Source organism: Bemisia tabaci, chromosome 4 (assembly GCF_918797505.1).
Source record: "Bemisia tabaci chromosome 4, PGI_BMITA_v3".
Classification (NCBI taxonomy): Eukaryota; Metazoa; Arthropoda; class Insecta; order Hemiptera; family Aleyrodidae; genus Bemisia; species Bemisia tabaci.
In genome coordinates this window covers 49,359,455-49,379,271 of record NC_092796.1, presented here as the reverse complement: position 1 = coordinate 49,379,271, position 19,817 = coordinate 49,359,455, and the positions used below count along the sequence as shown (strand labels likewise).

Here is a 19,817-nt window from a genome sequence, read left to right as displayed (position 1 = left end):
CGTCTTTTTAAAGACGTGCACTGTAGAACGCGGGACGTATCGTCAAGCTGGCACAGGTGAGAGGAACTCATGAGAGAGCCCGAAGAGCGTGATGCGTGACGCGTGACGCAGCAACCGTAATAGTTTTCAGATATATTACGTTACGTGTGCACATGCACAATCTAGTCTGCCTCATCAGAAAACATCGCTGTGAATTCCATAGTCCGCACTCTTCATCGTATCCACTCTCATCCCCCAGGGTTCGTGGTCATTTGGTCAACACTGGAAAAAAACCACGTTGGATCTAGAGTCTAGAGTCCAGACTCTTAAAAACATCGGCAAGAAAAAATACTCTTGATTCAATCGGATTTTTGCTTAAAACAAGAACCAAGCCTCTTAATTTGAGCCGATTTCCTTTTGATTTAAGCTTAAATCTGATTGATCAAGAGTATTTTCTCTTGTCAATGTTTTCAAGAGTCTGGACTCTAGATCCAATGTGGTTTTTTTCCGTGTTGACCAAATGACCACGAACCCTGTGAACTGTCATGCCTCTTGATGAATCCGTTCAAAATAGCAAATTTTCAAATTCCAAAACTCAAAAAGTAGGGTGAGTAATACGCATAGAAATTAAAATCGATGTTTTGCATAAGGCCACAAGTAGGTCTATTTTAACGCTCCGCAATTGCCAAGGACAATTTAATTTTGTGTCAACGGATAGACAAGCCATTTTCCTGGGGAAAGTTGAGGTTTCCCAAAACCCCAACCCACCTCCCATCCCTTATTCTGCGTGCAGGTTAGAACCCTATCCTCAATAAAAGTTACATTTTGCTACCCTTGACTCGTTTTTAAATAGTGTATAATCCTACAATGAAAAAAAGCCTTTCAGAATGACTGATGTGTCGCTAAAATTAGGAATTTAAAATTGCTTAAAGTCAAAAACAAAAGGCACGATAGAAAGAAATAGGGTGCTTCGTAAATCCTCTATTGCTAGTCAATGGGAGCATAACGGAAGACGTAGACAAAAAATCAGGTTAATATTCAGTATGAGACTGTATTAATCAAAACGGGAAAAATGTGAACGAAAAGCCTTAAGCATGACGTAATACATGCATAATACTTCTGGTACGTATTTCAAGCTTCGACCATCATTCTTATCATACTCAGGGCCGGATTTACCTACTTGCCGCCCATGAGCCGCCTGTATTTTGCCGCCCCTTCTCATTCGTTTTGGAACATCAATAAAAACCATCAAGTGAACGTGCCAGCGGGGGTGAGGTGCATAAGATGCGTTTACTCAAGTTGGACACATTTTTTGGGAAAGCCCTGTCAACACTACTAGCAAAAATTCACCGAACTTTGCGCGAACGTTAAGTTTCGTAAACCTATCTCTGCGTGGACAAGGCCTTTCATTCATAAGAAATGAACGAAAAAATCATGAGAGAACAAACATAAATGTGGTTTAATGATTTTAACTTGCGCCGCGCAGACCGCACCGTGTTTGACACAATGCGTGAAGTATTCATGCAGTCTTGTAGGCGCTATGCGTTTCACGCTGACCGCTTTGTGTTTGGCGCAATGCGTGAAGTATTCGTGCATTCTTGTAGGCGCTATCCGTTTTACGCTGACCGCAGTGACCGCATTGTGTTTGATGCAAAGCGTGAAGTATTCGTGCAGTCTTGTAGGAATGTAGGCGCTAATATGTGTTACATGCCGACCGCCGCGCCGCGCATTGGGCTTCTCCTTTTCATCTCAAGTCCTCGTCATCATTTCGCCGTTCCTGGTCAAATTACGTGTTTGGTCTCTCTCTTAACTCGACTAATTAAAGGTGCTGTCTCTTGTATCACCGAAAGACGACAAAATTAGAAATTACTATACTCTCAGGAAATGAGAGATTTTGATTGTAATCTTTTTTCTAAATCCGATTTTTTTTTATACCTACATTTAAAAAAATTGCAAAATTTGCCGCCTCCTAGATTTGCCGCCATGGGCCGCGGCTCAAATGGCCACCCCCTTAATCCGGCCCTGATCATACTAGGTGCTAAGCCAACCAAATCCCGAGATTGACTCCATGTGGATCAATTATGTGGACTACACTTTGCAAATCGGAACTACAATTCCTACCTCATTTTAGAAACAACGTGTGTACCATTACTTTCCCTATGTCCATAAGCGATTTTACGGAAGTTCCTAATTGCAAAAGGAAGTCCATGTGATCCCCAGGAAAAATAAATAGCACCAGTCTCTAGGCGTATGTTTAAGACTGCCAAAGAATCCAGCACTGATCACAAGATTTCCGGGAAATCAAAAATAATACCACGCAGTCTATAAGCCATTACAATTTTCTTTAATCCACGAGATGTGATCCAACGATTCCTCAACAAGGAAGTTGACCCCGCGGAACCGCTCGCAACTTCAAGCTGAAGATGCAACCTTTGAGTTGCCAATTCCCACAATTTCCAGGAGAGTTCCCATGTCCCAGCAACGGCTTGGCCGGGCCCGGGTCTGCATCATCGTGCGTGACGATTCGTGATCCGTGATCTAACTGCTGATAGACCCGGCGTGTTTTGCGATATATCGATTGATCTGCCATTTAAAACTATGGTAAAGAATTGATAAACAGGATGTTCGCAACAATCACCGTAATAATCGATTCTTTACCACAGCTTCAAATTGGAAAGTATCGATAATCGATCATTCACGCCTCGCTACTGGATAGACCCCCAAACTGCCGTGCTAAGGAAGAACGCCGTATGAACATTCGAGAGTTGCCGAATTTCCTTCGATAAAACATGTATTTCTGACGAAATTTATGCATATTTTCCCTTGAAACTTTCAGACATTTTAGATTAAATTACATAAAACATTGTGTTTGGAAACAAATATTCACAATGGAGATGTTGCATGTGTGAGGAATTTGCGATTTGACTATTAATTCTAACGTAAAAGTTGGCGAGAAACACGATGGTGCCACTGGTTTTCTCTGAAATTAAGCTCCCAAGCTCAACGAAAGCTCTCAAGTTGAGGCCAAAATGGAGGGGATATCCCACCCTACCCCGAGAGTCCACCTCTACATCAAAACAAACTCTCCATGCAAAGATAGGGAGCAAATACATTGACAAGGCTGCCACTTTATTTGGGGACTCCACAACTGAAACCACGGCAACCCTTCTAATGTATTTGCTCCCTATCTTTGCATGGAGAGTTTGTCTTGATGTAGAGGTGGACTCTCAGGATAGCGTGGGATATCCCCTCCATTTTGGCTTCAACTCGAGGGCTTTTTTTGAGCTTGGGAGTTGATTTCAGAGAAAATCAGTGGCACCATCGTGTTTCTCGCGAACTTTTACATAAGAATCATTAGTCAAATCGCAAATTCCTCACACATGCAACATCTCCATTTTCTCAGTAAATTCGATTTTTATTGGAGGAAATTTGGCAACGTCTGAAGGTTCATACGGCGTTTTTCCTCAGCATGGCAGCAAAGGCCCTAGAGTCCTATATGAAGAGTAGAGCCACTGGATTATCACCTGACTGGTCAGCCATCTTGGCTGCCATGGAGCCGACTGAGTGACCCAGAAAATGGCGGTACGCAACAAAGTTACATGTAATGCAAAAGATTCAAAACATTCTTCACAACGAGAATTACAAAGAATATTGGATTGTTTTGACATAATTTCTTAAGGCTAATCGTGAGCAATTGAGAAACAATTATCGTCAGAATGTAGTAAGGTTGCAGAAGTCGGTTGATGATAACCGCAATCTTGGATGACTCGCGGCCTCCATCACAAGAACCAAACAAAGTGCATTTTTAAGGTCCTTTAGCCCTCCTGGGCCACCAGTGAGCCTAACTCTGTCAATGTAGGTACTCTAAAGGCCCCGACCTGCAGAAAAGTACGCGAAACGATTGTTGACTTTTTAGCAACGCCGCGCGCCGCGCCACCGTCGACAACTTGCCTCTGCCACGACCCGGGACCCAGGGGCGCCACCGCGTCTCGAATCTCGATCGGTCTCGATGTCTTGCATTACTGAATGACTGCTTACGGTTAATCAACCATGGTCAGTCGACTGTAAAATCGCCCAGGAATCGGCTTACAACCCATCTTGTCAAATTGCTCACGGAATCCTCTATTCACCCTTTCAGTGATGTTATCATTAATGAATGGACCACAAGACAGGCTACCAAATGTAGGTGTCGCAGGCAAATAGTAAAATCAGGCATTTTGTCAAATGCCCAGGCAAATAGTCAAATATTCTAACTTAGATTGAAATTCTGATTATTTTTCTATAATTTTAGACAGTAGTTAATTGCTCCTGTCAGAAAAATTCTCAGTAAAAAGCATCACACAATACTATTTTAAACGATTTTTAGCTCCTGAATAGACACTTATCTTGAACTTTTCAGCGTGTCGTAAAATACAGATTCTTTTAGATTTTCAACATTTAAAATATGAGAGGCAATTTAAGAGGAAGAGACAAAAAGAGCTCGTAGGTTTGATGAGTTATTTTTCTAAAAATATTGATAACTCGTGTGCTGTTCGCCATAAATTCGCAAAATTTTGTAGACCGTCAAAATTTAACTATCTGCCTAGGCATTTGACAAAATGCCTGATTTCACTATTTGCCTGCGACATAGGTACCTATTAGGAAATTTAGGTACCTTTTAAAAAAAAAGCACTCCAATCTGAGTAAAATCGGGAACTCTGTCAATATTTTCTGAACCTCGGAGTTCGTGTTCAATAAAACTATCGTCCGATAGTAAAATAAAATCACAAATATTCAATATCGGTGTGACTCGAGAATTCTTGGGGCACTGATACGTTTTCGGAGCCCCTACTCTCAGGCGAAGGACCTCCTTACTAACCTAAAGTCTTCCTTAATGTGGGGTTTTCAAGTTTTATGGGCCCTTAGAGGAGTCTTACCGGGGCACCCGGAGCCATCTGTCGGAATTTCTGGGGTGCTGAAGCATCTTAGTGCACCCCTGGCCAGACCGCCCCAGCACATATTAAAAGAAAGTCTCTCGGATTCCATAAAACAAGACACAAAGTGGTGATGAAAAACACCACTGAAGGTGACTTACAAATCAGGAATCCCAATAACCTGAACTTGACGAAAAGTTTCTTTTAACTTTGTCCTTATCAAGGGGAGCTGTGGAGCAATTACTGAAATTTCATTGGTGGACTAGGGTAAAACCTAGCTGCAGTGGAGTTCACTGGTCGATACGCGTTGTCCGTCGATTTTCGCTATATCATTTCAGCGGACTATTAGGGCTTTCAGCATTTCCCTAAATGATCGACAAATTTTCTAATATCTGATCCGATAAAGGTAGAACTGAGGCGGAAATATGAACCGCGCGTGATACAAACGGCTGAACCGGCTGATCGCACAACTGCATTTCAGCTCAGTCTCGTTGCGTGCGTCTACCTGCTCGTACCTATTGGAGAAATTTCGGCAATCGGTGCACCTGCAATCGATATTTTCAATAAACGGGCAAGCACCGTTTTGAAAGAGGTTTACGTCTAATGGAGTAGCATTCGACACCACGAGTAATTACCATAAGGGATAAGCGAAAAATTTAACGAGTATTTGATACTGCATTTGGCAACTGCGGTCGAGATTTTGCATGATCAGCACTGTTTTGCATGTCGAGCATTCGGTTTTGCGGTTTCTGTGCCAAGTGCCACCGGCGCTTTGAATCGGAGGGTCAGCCTCAAAAAGCGGAGCAATTTCGTTTTTTTACCGGAATTTGAGCTTCAGCGTGCTTTTTGCCTTGTGGGCTTCGGGCTCTAACTTGTGGTTCCGCACTTCGACATGCTCAGAGAGAAATGTAACCTGCAGTTTGCTAAGAATGCTCTACAGCTTGTTACGTAAAAGCCGCAGAGATAACGTATATTGGAAAACGCTTGTCCAACTCAGGTTTGACAGTTTTTTTGCGTTTTCTGTGCAATGGCAATTCTGGAAAGTTGGCGACTTTTTTTTCTCCATTTAAATGTACGCAAATTAATCGATTCCTGGTGAAGCAGCTTGCCACACCTAATATCGATATTTTTAATGGACTATAGATGGAGGCAAAACAGCGTTGCCAAGTTGCAAAATCGATACTGTTTCTGTGTCATAATTTCTCCAAAGAATTATACGTATTACATGATTCTTGGTGGTAAAATCTCAACCAATAATTTTGTGGGCAAGTCCTCTTTCCCATCGTGGCTCGTAATATGCACCACTGTACCAGTGTGAAAATAGTTTCAATTCTTTCTGCTCTTTAAATGATCCTAAAATTTCTTAAGAGCAGAATTTGCAACACCGCGGATGAAAGAGCCGAACGGTTAATTTTTGTCCTCGTTCAGATTCAACATAATTAATTGTGGGTGTCAAATGGACCGAATTGCTGCATTGTTCCACGGTAGACTCTTGCCTCTTATGGCCATCATCTCGACCCACGTGAACTTTCTATTTCATTTGAATCTGCTGCAGCGCAAAACAGGCGGAAGTACTGCAAAGAAGTGCGGCGCAAAATACCCATTAGTGTGTGTTTGAGTAAATCATTTATTCCAACGATGCAAAGCTGGTTGATTGGAATCGGCAATAGGCATTCTTAGTGAGACTTTTGAAACGTGGATGTCAATTAATTAGACCGCATTTAATAGAAACGTGCCAAATTACATTATGGAAAAAATGAGTTAGGAGGGAGTCGTTTTGAATCCAACGAATTGTAAATTTTCTCCTAACAAAAGTGCAAAGTTGAGGAGGAATATTTTGATCTTGAAAATAATCGTCAAACTTTGTCCTTAAAATTAGGTCTTATAGAGGAGTGCAACACTTCAAACATCTTTTTCTCGCTTTAAACATGATGCTTTCCGGCGCGTCTCTGCTAAATCTGGTCCAATTGAGACTTGAAATTATGATATACAGTTGCACTTTGGTAGCAGATTTTTCAGGGAAGAAAAATCGATACCAATAATTTCTGTCAAATTGATATTCGATGCACTTAATTTTGTTGTAAAAATACTTATAACAGCTTAAAAAAATAATAATAACAAAAAAATAAATAAATAAATAAATTATCCACTACTTCAACGAAGTAGAAACTCTGTTATCATCAATCCGATTGGCTCTAGTATTTGATCGGAAAGCTTCTTCTTGAGCGGGCAATCGCTTTTCTCCGAAGGCCGAGAGACCCCTCGCCCTCCCCTGGGCGACGAGCCCTTTTAAAAGGGTACACGCGTGGTGCATCGATCTGCGCCTCAAGCAGGATTTCCGCGCCAAATTTCCTTCAAAAAGCGCTTACTTATCTCCCAACCACCTTTCGTTGGAAGATTTTTCGATACTAACCGGCAGCTCGGAAGTTGGACCCGGGCCGTGCCGGGACCTTGCGTGCGAGTTGCGTAACTCTGATTAACACCGATCAATCATCTTTTCACCGGAGACGACCGATTGTGATGGGCGCTGAGCTGTCACGTCTCGTCCGAAAACACATTGGAAAAATAGAGAATCAACCGAATGAAGTTGGAAAGTATATAAATACACATATCGTGTTTTGGCACTCTGCGACGCCCAAACGCCACTTGCTCTTGTATTCCCGAGAGCTATCGAGCAACTGACATCCGCATGAGTCTCTTCAGCCCGTGTCCCACTATCAAATGGACTCATCGAATGCAAGATGTTGGAGATGCGCACTGGTTTTTGCGCAAGTCCACTATCAAAAGTTGGCGGACAGTCATCAAATGTTTATGAGCAATCACCATCTTGCATTTGATGAGTTCATTTGATAGTGGGACACGGGCTTTTGTCTAGGCTAAACTGCCATCCTTCCACAGGACATTCCCGTTGCATACGTCTTGGAGGGACCCAATCCAAAATTCGAAAAGGTAACCCAAAGACAAGAGACCCTCCAATGGTATCTTAGCAATTGTAGAAGCTTTTACTTTCGGGATACCAACATTCAAATGTTGATTTGCCTTCTGGGTGGATTTTTAACAGCGTGTTGGGTATTTCGTTTGGAAAACATACCAAAACTTGTTTGGCTCATTACGTCAACCCAAGCCTATCATCCACCTAGTAGGTAAGATGACTGTTGCTCCCATACAATTGCCCATAAGGAAGTATTGAATCCCCGAAAGTAGAAGTTTCCACCTGTTGTCAAGAGACTGGTCTCCTGTCTCTGGGGTTACCTAGAACACCTATATAGAGAGAGTAAGGACATGTCGGTAATTTTGAGATTAGATGATGGAGTTCTGAGGACCCAAAAGGGTTGCCAATCTATATGAATCCAAATTATCCACAGTGATTTATTATAACAATTGCCACGACCAGTCGTTGGTATAGCACGTATTTGACTTACTTTTCACATTTTACTAATTTTTGCGGAAGAACGCTCATTTGTGAAAAATCTTGGCCATTTTGGTTGGATATTGGCATCTGAGGATTAGCAGTGATAGTTTTAGTTTTCAAAGGCTTTCTGCACTTTTTTTTGGCTCTTAGGGGTCCATATTTCGACATGTCCGTAATATCCCTTTATAGGTAGGTACTCTAGGGGAACCTGTCCATGGAATTTCTTCGCACATTCCTATACCTTGTTTTGAGAAGAAGATTTGCACACTTATCAAACAAAATTAAGATCAGAAATTGGCAGCTCGGGCCAAATTTTCCTTAAAAAATACATCTCTCTGGCGGAATAGTACCTCTCACTGCTGTTTTGTGTGGAACAACGCCAATTTTAGGGTATATACTGTCTTCTTATAGGCCTCTTTTTACAAGCACTGGAAAAAAAACACATTGGATCTAGAGTCCAGACTCTTGAAAACATTGACAAGAAAAAGGACTCTTGATTCAATCAGATTTAAGCTTAAATCAAAAGGAAATCCGCTCAAATTAAGAGACTTGGTTCTTGATTTAAGCTTAAATCTGATTGAATGAAGAGTATTTTGTTCTTGTCGATGTTTTTAAGAGTCTGGACTCTAGATCCAATGTGTTTTTTTCCAGTGAATAAGATGAATTTTGCTGTTTTAGTTGAATCAATGAGTTCATCTAAATTAGATTAGACGAATTCCGAAGAGAATTCGATCCTGAAAATTTCAGCGTCATAGTCTCATCGGTAACACGACAGAGTTGGCAACAGAAAGCCGACGCGGCGCTTCGAGCCGGCAGGCGCGTGGCGCGACGCGCGTCGCGACGCGTCGCCGTGGCGAGGAATGCAACTAGGCAGGAGCGCGTGCTTCTTAAAATTAGATCTCGAGTATGATTCTCGGCGAGCACCTGTCAAAGGAAAACTCCTCCGAAAACTTGTCAGTCTTCAGCTACTTTCTTGAGAGCTCGATTAGCTCCCTTAATTGCGGGGATAGGCTTCGCCGTGTTTTCCGAAACAATATCTCGATGAACAGGAACCAATGCCTCGGCATTGACATCCGAAAGCGTTCTCATATAACATCAGCTCCAATTTGGACGTATCTACGCTAAAAGGAACTATGTAACACTTAAACTCCACGCGCATAGATTCGTCCGTTAGTAAAGGTACAACCTGGTATTATTTTTCAAATTTTTACATATATTTTGATCCAACTGAAGATCCTGAAGCTGATGATCGATGAAAGAGTGCGTCAGATACGGAAGTCGAAAATGACACTGTATGCGGCAGCATGAGCAGACACCTTGTCTGGTATGGTCATGTCAATAGAATGACGGAAAACGCATTTCTTTACTAGATGAATTCGATTTTATTTTGTTCATAGGTTCTAATGTTTCCTTGTTAAATTAAGTCAAAATTTTCCCAGAGTGATCAATTAATCTGTTTAAGAATAAATTCACGGAGACTCAAACGCAAGAGTAGAAAAAAAGGAGTTTCCATCAACTGAAACCTCTCTGCATTGAGTCCTTTTCTTAGTGTGATAATAAGCCAAGATAAGTGAACTGTAGGTAAGTTCTTGCCAACCCTTTTGGCCGGAACGCAGCTCTTAGTTCCCGTCATCAGAACCGTGGCGCGAGATTTGGATTTCAAAAACTTTGCAGTCTTGGCCGAAAACGAATACGGCCGTCTGTGTTGACAACAATAATAAAACAGACTAAAAGCAGATGAATTTTCATTCTCATTGAAATTGCTTGCGCTGAGTTTTATCATTTTCACCAACAGCAGACGGTCATATATGTTATCGGCCAAGACTGCAAAGTTTTTGCAATTCAAAACTTGGTGGTGGGAATAAAAGCTGCGCTTCGGCCAAAGGGGTCGGCAAGAGCATACCTACTTTTCACTTACCTTGGTGGCAAGCGTTGTTTCGCACTAAATGCACGGTGCGACTTGAACGCATGAGCAGAAAAAAAGAAGTTTTCATTACTTGAAATTTCCGCACTGCATCGAGCCCTGCAAATTTTCTCAGTGTGGTAATAAGCGCTATTTCAGACTAAATGCGCGGGGACTCGAACGCATGAGTAGAAAAAAAGGAGCTTTAATAAACTGAAATTTCCTCTCTGCATCGAGCCCAAATTTTCTCGGTGTAGTAATAAGCATTGGTTCAGACTAAATGCGCGGAAACTCGAACGCATGAGTAGAGTAAAAGGAGTTTCAATAAATTGAAATTTCCTCTCTGTATCGAGCCCAAAATTTTTCAGTGTGGTAATAAGCGCCATTTCAGCTTCAATCTACATGCGCGGAGACTTGAACGCATAAGTAGAAAAAAAGGAGTTTTAATAAATTGAAATTTCCTCACTGCATCGAGCCTAAATTTTCTTAGTGTAGTAATAAGCATTGGTTCCGTCTAAATGCTCGGAGTCTTAAACGTATGAGCAGAGTAAAAGGAGTTTCAATAAATTGAAATTCCCTCTCTGTATCGAGCCCAAAATTTTTCAGTGTGGTAATAAGCGCTGTTTCAGCTTCAGTCCACATGCGCGGAGACTTGAACGCATGAGTAGAAAAAAAGGAGTTTTCATGATTCGAACTTTCCTCGCGCCTCGGTTGATGTTCAAAGCTCGTTATACACCGGGACTATACGTAAGCTGCGGTGCGTCTGCAGCTCCAACGCAACGGAATCGACGACGCCCATCGACGACGCGCGTCCCGACGCCCCTGTGACGATCGACGCTCTAAATAATGACGCTCGGCACACCGGGACACGCGCCGCCCGTTTGTTTTGCCATTGTGTCCCAGAGACAAAACAAGGCAAGCGACCCGGCCGGAGCAGCCTCTCTGCCAGATCGCTATTATCTCATCTGAACCTGAACGGCACAAGTCACACGATCCAAGTGGGGGCTCAACTTGGAGCTTACAGAGCAGTCATACGTGTGTCATCATCCATTGGAGAGGGCATCTTTTAATGACCACCAACCAAATCTCGAGTATTGTTACTGCATAGACTGATTTTCATCATACGTAATTCTGTTTTTTTTTTCTCTCTCTTTTTATTTCTCATATTGGAAGAGGGATCACTTCCGGTAGAAGTATTACTGACGGGTCAAAGGCCAAAGTGAGCAATATACACTCGCTTGCTCGCTTGAAATTAACTACTTGAAGTGAAATGGGATACAAATCTAACAATTTAAAAACCGATAAAGAAAAACTAACAAATTGCATAAAGAAATTAATTAATATTAAGAAACGACCTGATCATACTTGACGTGCGTGCTTATAACGACGGACTTCTGCATTGATTGAAGCAGGTAACTCTTTGTTCCGAGGTCTTGAAGATGCGTGATTCAACTTTTTGGAACTACCCCCGCGACTAACATTATTTGGAGCTTAATTCAGTAACTATGAATGATTTTAATCAAAGTAATTCAGTGATTGGTATTTTTATTTCATTAAAATTTTAAATCAATCAAAACTAATGCTTTTCAAAATTATAAATAGATTTGATCATTTAAATTTTGATTAGGAAGTCTTAAAAACTCATACTTAAATTTACAATTTAATCCTTTTCTCAGGCACTTATTCTAAAAACGAGTTTTCACAAAATACGCCGAAGAATGTCTAGCCAGACTTAGATAATAGAGCCTAGAAATTTGCAGTTTCAAAACCGCATCGGTTTGGCTCGAAAATGTCTGGGGTAGTGATACGTTTTGAGGGCCCCTCTTAACAGAAATTCCCCTAACTAACCTAAAATTCTCCTTTATGTGGGTTTTTCAAGTTTTGGGGATCCTACAAGAGTCCTACCGGTACTCCCTGAGCCACCCGTCAGAATTTTTGGGGTATGGCCAGACCACCCCTCTTCAAAAAACTTAATTATAAGATAAAGTGATCATGTGATCTAGCGATAATAATGCGCCATGTTCAGAGCTTGAATTGTGCCTTGAATTGACACAACATCAGACTTTTTCATCGCAATTTTTCAATGGCAAGTCAGTAGGTGTTGCTCGAAACAAAAACTCAAACATCTCTCTCTTCGCCCACATTTTCAATCAAACTACTTAGTTACGCCCTCAAAATAAAATCGTTGGTAAGAGAGTTGAATTTATTTATGCTAAGAGGATCGATGTTGCACGTAAACCCAAAGCATATAGTTCCTTTTAGCATAAATACGTCAGTTTAAGAATTGATGTCAGGTTTTCTTTGTTTGTTCTTAAATTCCAGAACTACAGAAAAAAATAATATCAGAAATACAAGTGGAAATACAAATACAGTTTCCCTTTAAGTGTGTTTTACAGTATACGTATATGAGTGTGCGCACATGTTCGTGTAGTATGGGCGGGTATGCACGTAAATGTATCTGCAAGTATTGTAGATATCATCTTTTTTCTTTAAACAGACGGTTTTCTCTACTTTCTTCAACCCGCCAGTAAGAATGTGTATTCTTAAAAATTCACATTTACTACAGTGAAAGCTCGCCAAGTCGAATTTTGTAGGGACCGACAAAAAATTCGACTTAAGCAGCAATTCCTTTTAACCGATTTTCCACTTAACTAATGGATGTGTCTAAGGGACCGAAAAAAAATTCGGCTCGATCAGCATTTCGTCTTAACCGTAGTTTGGCTTAGGGAGCTTTTATTGTAAAACCTAACCTTCTTAAAAGACACTAGGTATAGCCCTCTGTCGGCTTTGATCTCTAAAACATTCTCTCGTCACATCATATTATCTTTTACCCATAATGCAACAACTAACTATCTGATTTTATTAAATAAAATGATTATACAATGGCAGAGTCCTTATTGGGTTACTGTTTAAAACTTCATAATAATGAGATTTATTATTATTTATTATTATGAGTATTATTTATGAGAGGTACTGTGGTTCTTTTGGCTTATATATGTGGTGTAATCATTATTGAAAAAGTTTCTAGAATTTACAAATTTTATAAAAGACTTATCTGAACTTTAGTATCAATCGATATACATTTTTTTTATAGTGATACTTAAAAATCTCCTCTTTTTCTCTCCACTAGAGAATGAAGATTTTCTCAACCTTACAGCTTTTCTTAATGATGGATTTTATGTAATTGTAACTCATTTTGGCGGGATTATGTTTAAATATAGATGAGTTGTCAGGTATTTCAGAACTTTCACTGCATAGAAAGCTATGCAACTCAACGAACAGAACCTGCTACTAGTTACGTTTTTTTTTTCGAAACTTGGCCACAATGTAACTATACCGCCACTGGTAGTTGCGCGGCGCGTCAGGTCACGTTCTTATAACTCACTTAACTTTTTCGCATCGCGATTCACGCACGCGTCACTTCGACGCTCGATTTTATATTTGATTTCCTCCATTTCACTGACTCCCATGTGTATGCTCAGAGGGAACCCTCAGTCATAAAAGTAATTGGACGTTTTTATGCTATAAGCACTGAAAAAAAAATCTCGGTGTTTTTACTAGGAAAAGGGTAAAATTACCAAGAATTCAGGGTTCTATTTGATCCCAGTTTTTTCTCGGTAAAATTACCATTTATGGAATTGGTAATTTTACCGAAAAATCTCGGTAAAATTATCGACTTTCTCGGTAATTTTACTGGACCCCGATAAAAACACCAATATTTTTTATCGACTGTGGTAGAATTACCGAGATAAAATGGCAAAGTTACCGGGAATTGATTACCAATAAAAGTGGTATTCTTACCTGAAGAAAACAGTAAAAATACCGATTTTTAGGTAAGCTTACCAGTCTGTCTTGGTAAAATTACCAATAATTGGTAAAAAAAGTGAGATGGTAAAGGTACCAACGGACCTTGGTAAAAACACCGAGAATTTTTTTTCCGTGAGGAACTATGTGCGTGAAACATAGTTCTTTTTAGCATAAAATACTCGTGGTACTTAGTGTTCCCCCATACGATGAGAATTCGCGAAGGAAATAGTTTTCCTCTGATAATGCCGCCAATTTTTTCTCGATTAATCTCGAATTAATCAATCAAGTTTCAGTATTTACTTAGTTGATTTCAATGCCTCATCAGCCCATGTAGCAGAATTTCAAGATTTGAAGTGATAAAATGATGAGCTATTTATAGTCAATTGCTTTGAAACTTCTATTAAATAGCAATTTTAATCTACCTGTGAGATACGAACTTGTCATTCGATTTTTGAATGCGAGTTAGCTTCTCAATTTCAATTCATCGCTATTTTCAACAACTATTATCGACTTTTTTATTCACTCACTTTTTTAATTCTTAATAGCTACTTAATTGCCATTTATCACTGTCAAATTCCTATTTGTGAAAACTCTACTACATGAGAGGCCCACGTTGATCATGGTCTTATTGCGAGCGGGAAGTTTGAACGTACAGTTTACTTACCACGCTCGTTTATTTCTCACTATTGAATAGGTTTTGAAATTTGTAATGTGTTCAATGCGTTCTCCGTGGAATTTTGATGAGAGAATTTGTGCTGTGTAGCAGTGGCGTAGACGGGGGGGGGGTGTCCAGGGGGTCTGGAGCCCCCCTTAGCCTCGTTAATTGTACCTTTTTTTACTTTTGGAGGGCAGACATAAAATATTATCAGGGAAAAAACACAAAATAATGTAAATTTACCGTCACGGACCCTTTCACCTCCCCCTTAAAGAATTCCTAGATACACTGGAGAAAAAAAAAAAACACATTGGATCTAGAGTCCAGACTCTTGAAAACATTGACAAGAAAAAGAGCTCTTGATTCAATCAGATTTTTGCTTAAATCAAAAGGAAATCCGCTCAAATTTAGAGGCTTGGTTCTTGATTTAAGCTTAAATCTGATTGAATCAAGAGTATTTTTTCTGGTCGATGTTTTTAAGAGTCTGGACTCTAGATCCAATGTGTTTTTTTTTCCAGTGTACGCCACTGTGTGTGCAGTGCTTAATTACGTACCCTGACCAGTCATTCTTCCTAGATTTATCAGCATGAAAGTAAGAAAAATGAAAAAGGAACGATTGAAATTCGAAAGTTAAAAAACTCACCACCGGCACAAGAAAGCGCGCCATGCTCTGGCCGCAAATGACGGGGCGAAGAAGCCTTATGGAAACTGAAAACTGGACGTGAAAGCTCCGAAAGTGCACTTTACACGCGCGCGGGTATAGGAGTCGCTGGCTGCACTCGGGTCCGCACTGCACACTCGCGCGCTCACTGGGTTACTGAGGTGACTGACACACTGGCGGCTCTGCTCGCTGCTCGCTGGTCGCGGTGCCCGCTGCCCGGTGCGCGGTCGGTGGCGCCGCGCCGGCCATGCACCGATTCCTGCTCTTGACTTTTACCATTTACCATTTACCACCCGTCACCGGCACCCGGCACATGGTGGATCCAGTCAACAGGAGAGGTCGGACAAAATTTGGAAACTTTAAACGCTTATAACTCCATCCATACACTAGAAAAAAAAAAGAAAAAAAAACACATTGGATCTAGAGTCCAGCATCTTGAAAACATTGACAAGAAAAAATACTCTTGGCCTAATGCAAAACATCGATTTTAATTTCTGTGCGTATTACTCACCCTACTTTTTGAATTTTGGAATTTGAAAATTTGCTATTTTGAACGGATTCATCAAGAGGCATGCCAGTTCACAGGGTTCGTGGTCATTTGGTCAACACTGGAAGAAATCCACATTGGATCTAGAGTCCAGACTCTTGAAAACATTGACAAGAAAAAATACTCTTGATTCAATCAGATTTAAGCTTAAATCAAAAGGAAATCCGCTCAAATTAAGAGGCTTGGTTCTTGATTTAAGCTAAGACTAGATTGAATCAAGAGTATTTTTTCTTGCCGATGTTTTTAAGAGTCTGGACTCTAGATCCAATGTGTTTTTTTTTCCAGTGTACAATACTTCGAGGTTCTAAAAGTGGTTGCATTGGTTTCCTCGTAAAATTTTCTTCTAGAAACACCCCTTGCAATTTAAAATGTGACGAAATATACATCAAAATTTACAGTTCCAGTCAAAAATTTCATGTCCAACCCCTCTACTTAAGAGTCGATCCACTGTGTGGCACCCGGCACTCACCCGAAATCCCCGATTCGTCTCACCGCTCATCCCGCGTAGCAGTGATAGCGATAAGTTGCGATTTGATCGTAGAATGTGGCTTTCGAAAATATTATCAACGTCGATTTATTCGAAGATGAAAAAAATTGCGATTTTATCGCCTTAATTTGCAATAAAATCGCGATTCTATCGACGGCGATAAATCGCAATTCTATCGAACAATAAATCGTTGTGAATTGAGGTAAAATTTTGATTGGTGAGAACCATCGAACGGAAGTTTATGGAGATAAAGTTGAGACAGGTTGAGGATAGTCGCTCAGATGTTGATTATTCTAGTGACTTTATCGCGGAAAAATCGCAACTTCATTTCAAGAAATTGCGATTTTTTCGTTGAAAAATGCGACTTGGGTAGCCGAACTCGATCCGATCAAGTGTCGCTTCCGCAGCAAAATCTGTCGCAGAGGGAACAGATTCATTTAGTGGCTACGTTGTTCGATATAATAGAGCAACGGTCACTTTCAACTCGAATCGATTATTATCGATCTATTATTAAATTTTCGATTATGCCCGTCTACCCTGTAGCTTTTATCCAGACTAACTCGATTGAAAGACTTTAACGCAAGGCTAAGAAAGTAAACACCGCTATTGGGTAAGGACATGCAGAAGATGAGAAAGATCCCTGACAAACATGCGTACATGTACATGTACTGCCGTGCTAAGGAAGAACGCCGTATGAACATTCGAGAGTTGCCAAATTTCCTTTGATAAAATGCATATTTTTGAGGTAAGTTCTAAATATTTTTCTTTGAAATTTTCAGGTGAAATTACGAACAAAATTATCTAAAAAGTTGGAAGGAAAATATTCATAAGTTTACCAGGAGATTCTTGTTTTATCAAAGGAAATTTGGCAACGCCTGAAGGTTCATACGGCGTTTTTTCATAGTACGGCAGTATAGAACACGCATGGGTAGCACAAAAATGGTAAAAATAGAAGAATACTTACTTTAGTTTGAAATCTTGCAGACATCCTGTCATAATTTACCTTTCACAACCCTCAGCACAATAAAGTTACAAATGATGAAGAATGAAACTGAATAGGTTTTAACTGTTACACTAGCATTTAGATCTTATCTGTACCAATATCTTGATAGCCCTAAACAACATCAGCTCAACTTTTTAAGACAATACTGCAAAATTCTCTCTCGTGCGTTGTATTTTAAAAGAAAGGAACTAAGTGGCATTTTGCTCTGAATGTGATTCGGACTTTTTATTTAAACGATTTACGCACATGATTTTGAAGTATATTGTTTTCTGCTTTTCATTTTTTTTTTAAAAAAAGAATCAAAGATAATAAATTGTACATGATATGGTTGAGTTGCGGTTATGTTAAATTTATTTTATTTTAGCTTTCAGCAAAAAAAAAGAAAGGAAGGAAAAAAATTGAACTTAATTGAATCAGTGAGTTCGAAAACACACCAACTCGGATAAAAAAAATTGTTCAGAAAACACCTAAAACTGCGCAGCGGGCGAAGAAGTTAGTTTAAGAAAAGCCTTTTTGGTGCCAAAGGACAAGTATTTAGAGACTTTGTAAAGCACCTAGTTGAAATCGATACACCATGCTTGATGACAGAGAATTAAAGCGTTTAAAAATTTCCGAGTTGGTGTGTTTTCGTTCTCACCGATTTTCAGATACTGATTTTTCATAGTCTGCCCGGAAAAATTTATATTTTTCGACACGAATAACGCTTGAATATTTACATAATTTGTTGGTACAAGGTATACTGAACCGAAAAAAGAAAACCGCAAGATCGGATGGTCACCCGTTTCCCTGAAATGGCCAAAAATTGGTTTTCCAGAAAACTTGATTTTCCCTTTTCCCGTCGCTGTTTCGAGCACTTCCGATTGCAATTTCAAAATTTCCTTTTGCGTGCAGGTGCCTCTATCCATAAATGTTACTAAACCGTAAAAAGGTGAAAATCGAAAAAAACCCGAGTTGGCGTGTTTTCGAACTCACTGATTCAATTGAGGGGAGACCAATTAGTTCAGTTCATCAAAAATCTAGCAAGTGTTTTGGCAAGCTCCGCATAGGACTGCTCAAGGGTTTAAAGTCCTTGCTTTAAATTGCAATCGAGGAAATTATTTTATGTCCTCTAGCATGATCAGTAATTTTCTCTATCTTTCGAGTTCAATGCAAGCATAGCTTTCAAAGCTCGAGTGATGATTTTCGTGGTCCGCTCCGTTTATTAGAGATAAGTGCTCCGTTTAGCGCGGTTCTCTAATGGTAGCCCACGAATTGGATCGAATAAGAGAACGGAAAGTGAAAGGAGGAGAAGAAAGTCAAGGAATGCGGAGAAAAAGTCTTGCACCGCGTTTATCTAATCTAAATTTGACGCCACTGACCACCAAGTGTTACAAAATCCAAGCTGTCAATGATCTTTCGCATTGGTTCGAGGAGCATTTCATCAACCCAACAGAAAAAAAAAACCTTTGACTTAATTACTTTTTTCTCATAGAAGAGTTTTTATCATTCATAGATTTTTTCTTTAGTTTAAAGAAATGTGGACTCGCAACCCGTTAATGATTAATTTTATTTGAATAAAAACAGAAACCTGATTTATTCGTTCCAATGTTTGTCCCATGCATTAGAAATACATATGCCTCCCGCGTAATTCTAGGTCAAAAATTCCAGAGAAATTCTCCCTCTCCAGTTTACTTCTGACTTAAAACCCGAAAACTTATCCAAACCGTATTCGGTTCGGTGTCATTGCATAGTGGGTCGAGTCAATGGGAAAAGTCGGACATGAAATTTTGAAAAACAGCAAATTTTGATGTTTATTTCATCACGTTTAAAATTTAAAGGGATGTCTATACAGAAGAAAAAACATATTGAACCACTTTTAAAGACTCATCGTTTCGTAAAAACGGAATTGTAAGTTTTTAAAGTTTCCAAATTTTGCCGAACTCTCCAATTGACTCGATCCACCTTGCCCCGGACTGTGGCCTACTGAAGCGGATTTTTCTGTCATATTGACGACCGTTTCGACTGAACCAATTAACCAAAACAACGATATCATTCGAGGCATTAGAATACGGATTTATATCCTAATCCAAAACACACGTGAATAATTGGGTATCATTGATTTAAGAGATCATAGCTCACTTAAAGTTGTTTAATTACATCCTTGAATTTGTTAATCAAATCGCGAAGTTACGACTTAAAATAACGTACCTCAGCCATTAAAAGTACAATGTGCTTGATCTAAAAGTGATAAAGTTTGCAAGAGTCAAAATTGAAGAAGGTGCTCTAACTGAAAGCATTGCGAAACCGTATACAGTTACGAAGCACAGGACAGCGCAATACTTGTTAATCTGGCACGATACTCAATCACGTCCCCTATCGCGATTCCGCAGCTAGTTATTTCCAATTTGCCGATGAGCAATAACGACAGATTTGCTTCCGTTCCAAGGCACTCTCACTTGTCATACTCCACC

At 40.0% G+C, this 19,817-nt stretch overlaps 1 protein-coding gene across 1 annotated transcript in view; it reads right to left on the bottom strand.

Moving 5' to 3' along the window:
• Positions 1–15,580, bottom strand: part of LOC109043790 (uncharacterized) — a 36,612-nt gene extending 21,032 nt beyond the window's left edge. The window contains exon 1 of the mRNA XM_019061099.2: positions 15,313–15,580. Within this exon, the coding sequence (XP_018916644.2) occupies positions 15,313–15,336 (24 nt within the window). The 5' untranslated portion in view covers positions 15,337–15,580. The remainder of the gene's footprint in view (positions 1–15,312) is intronic.
• Between the last annotated feature and the right edge of the window lie 4,237 nt (positions 15,581–19,817).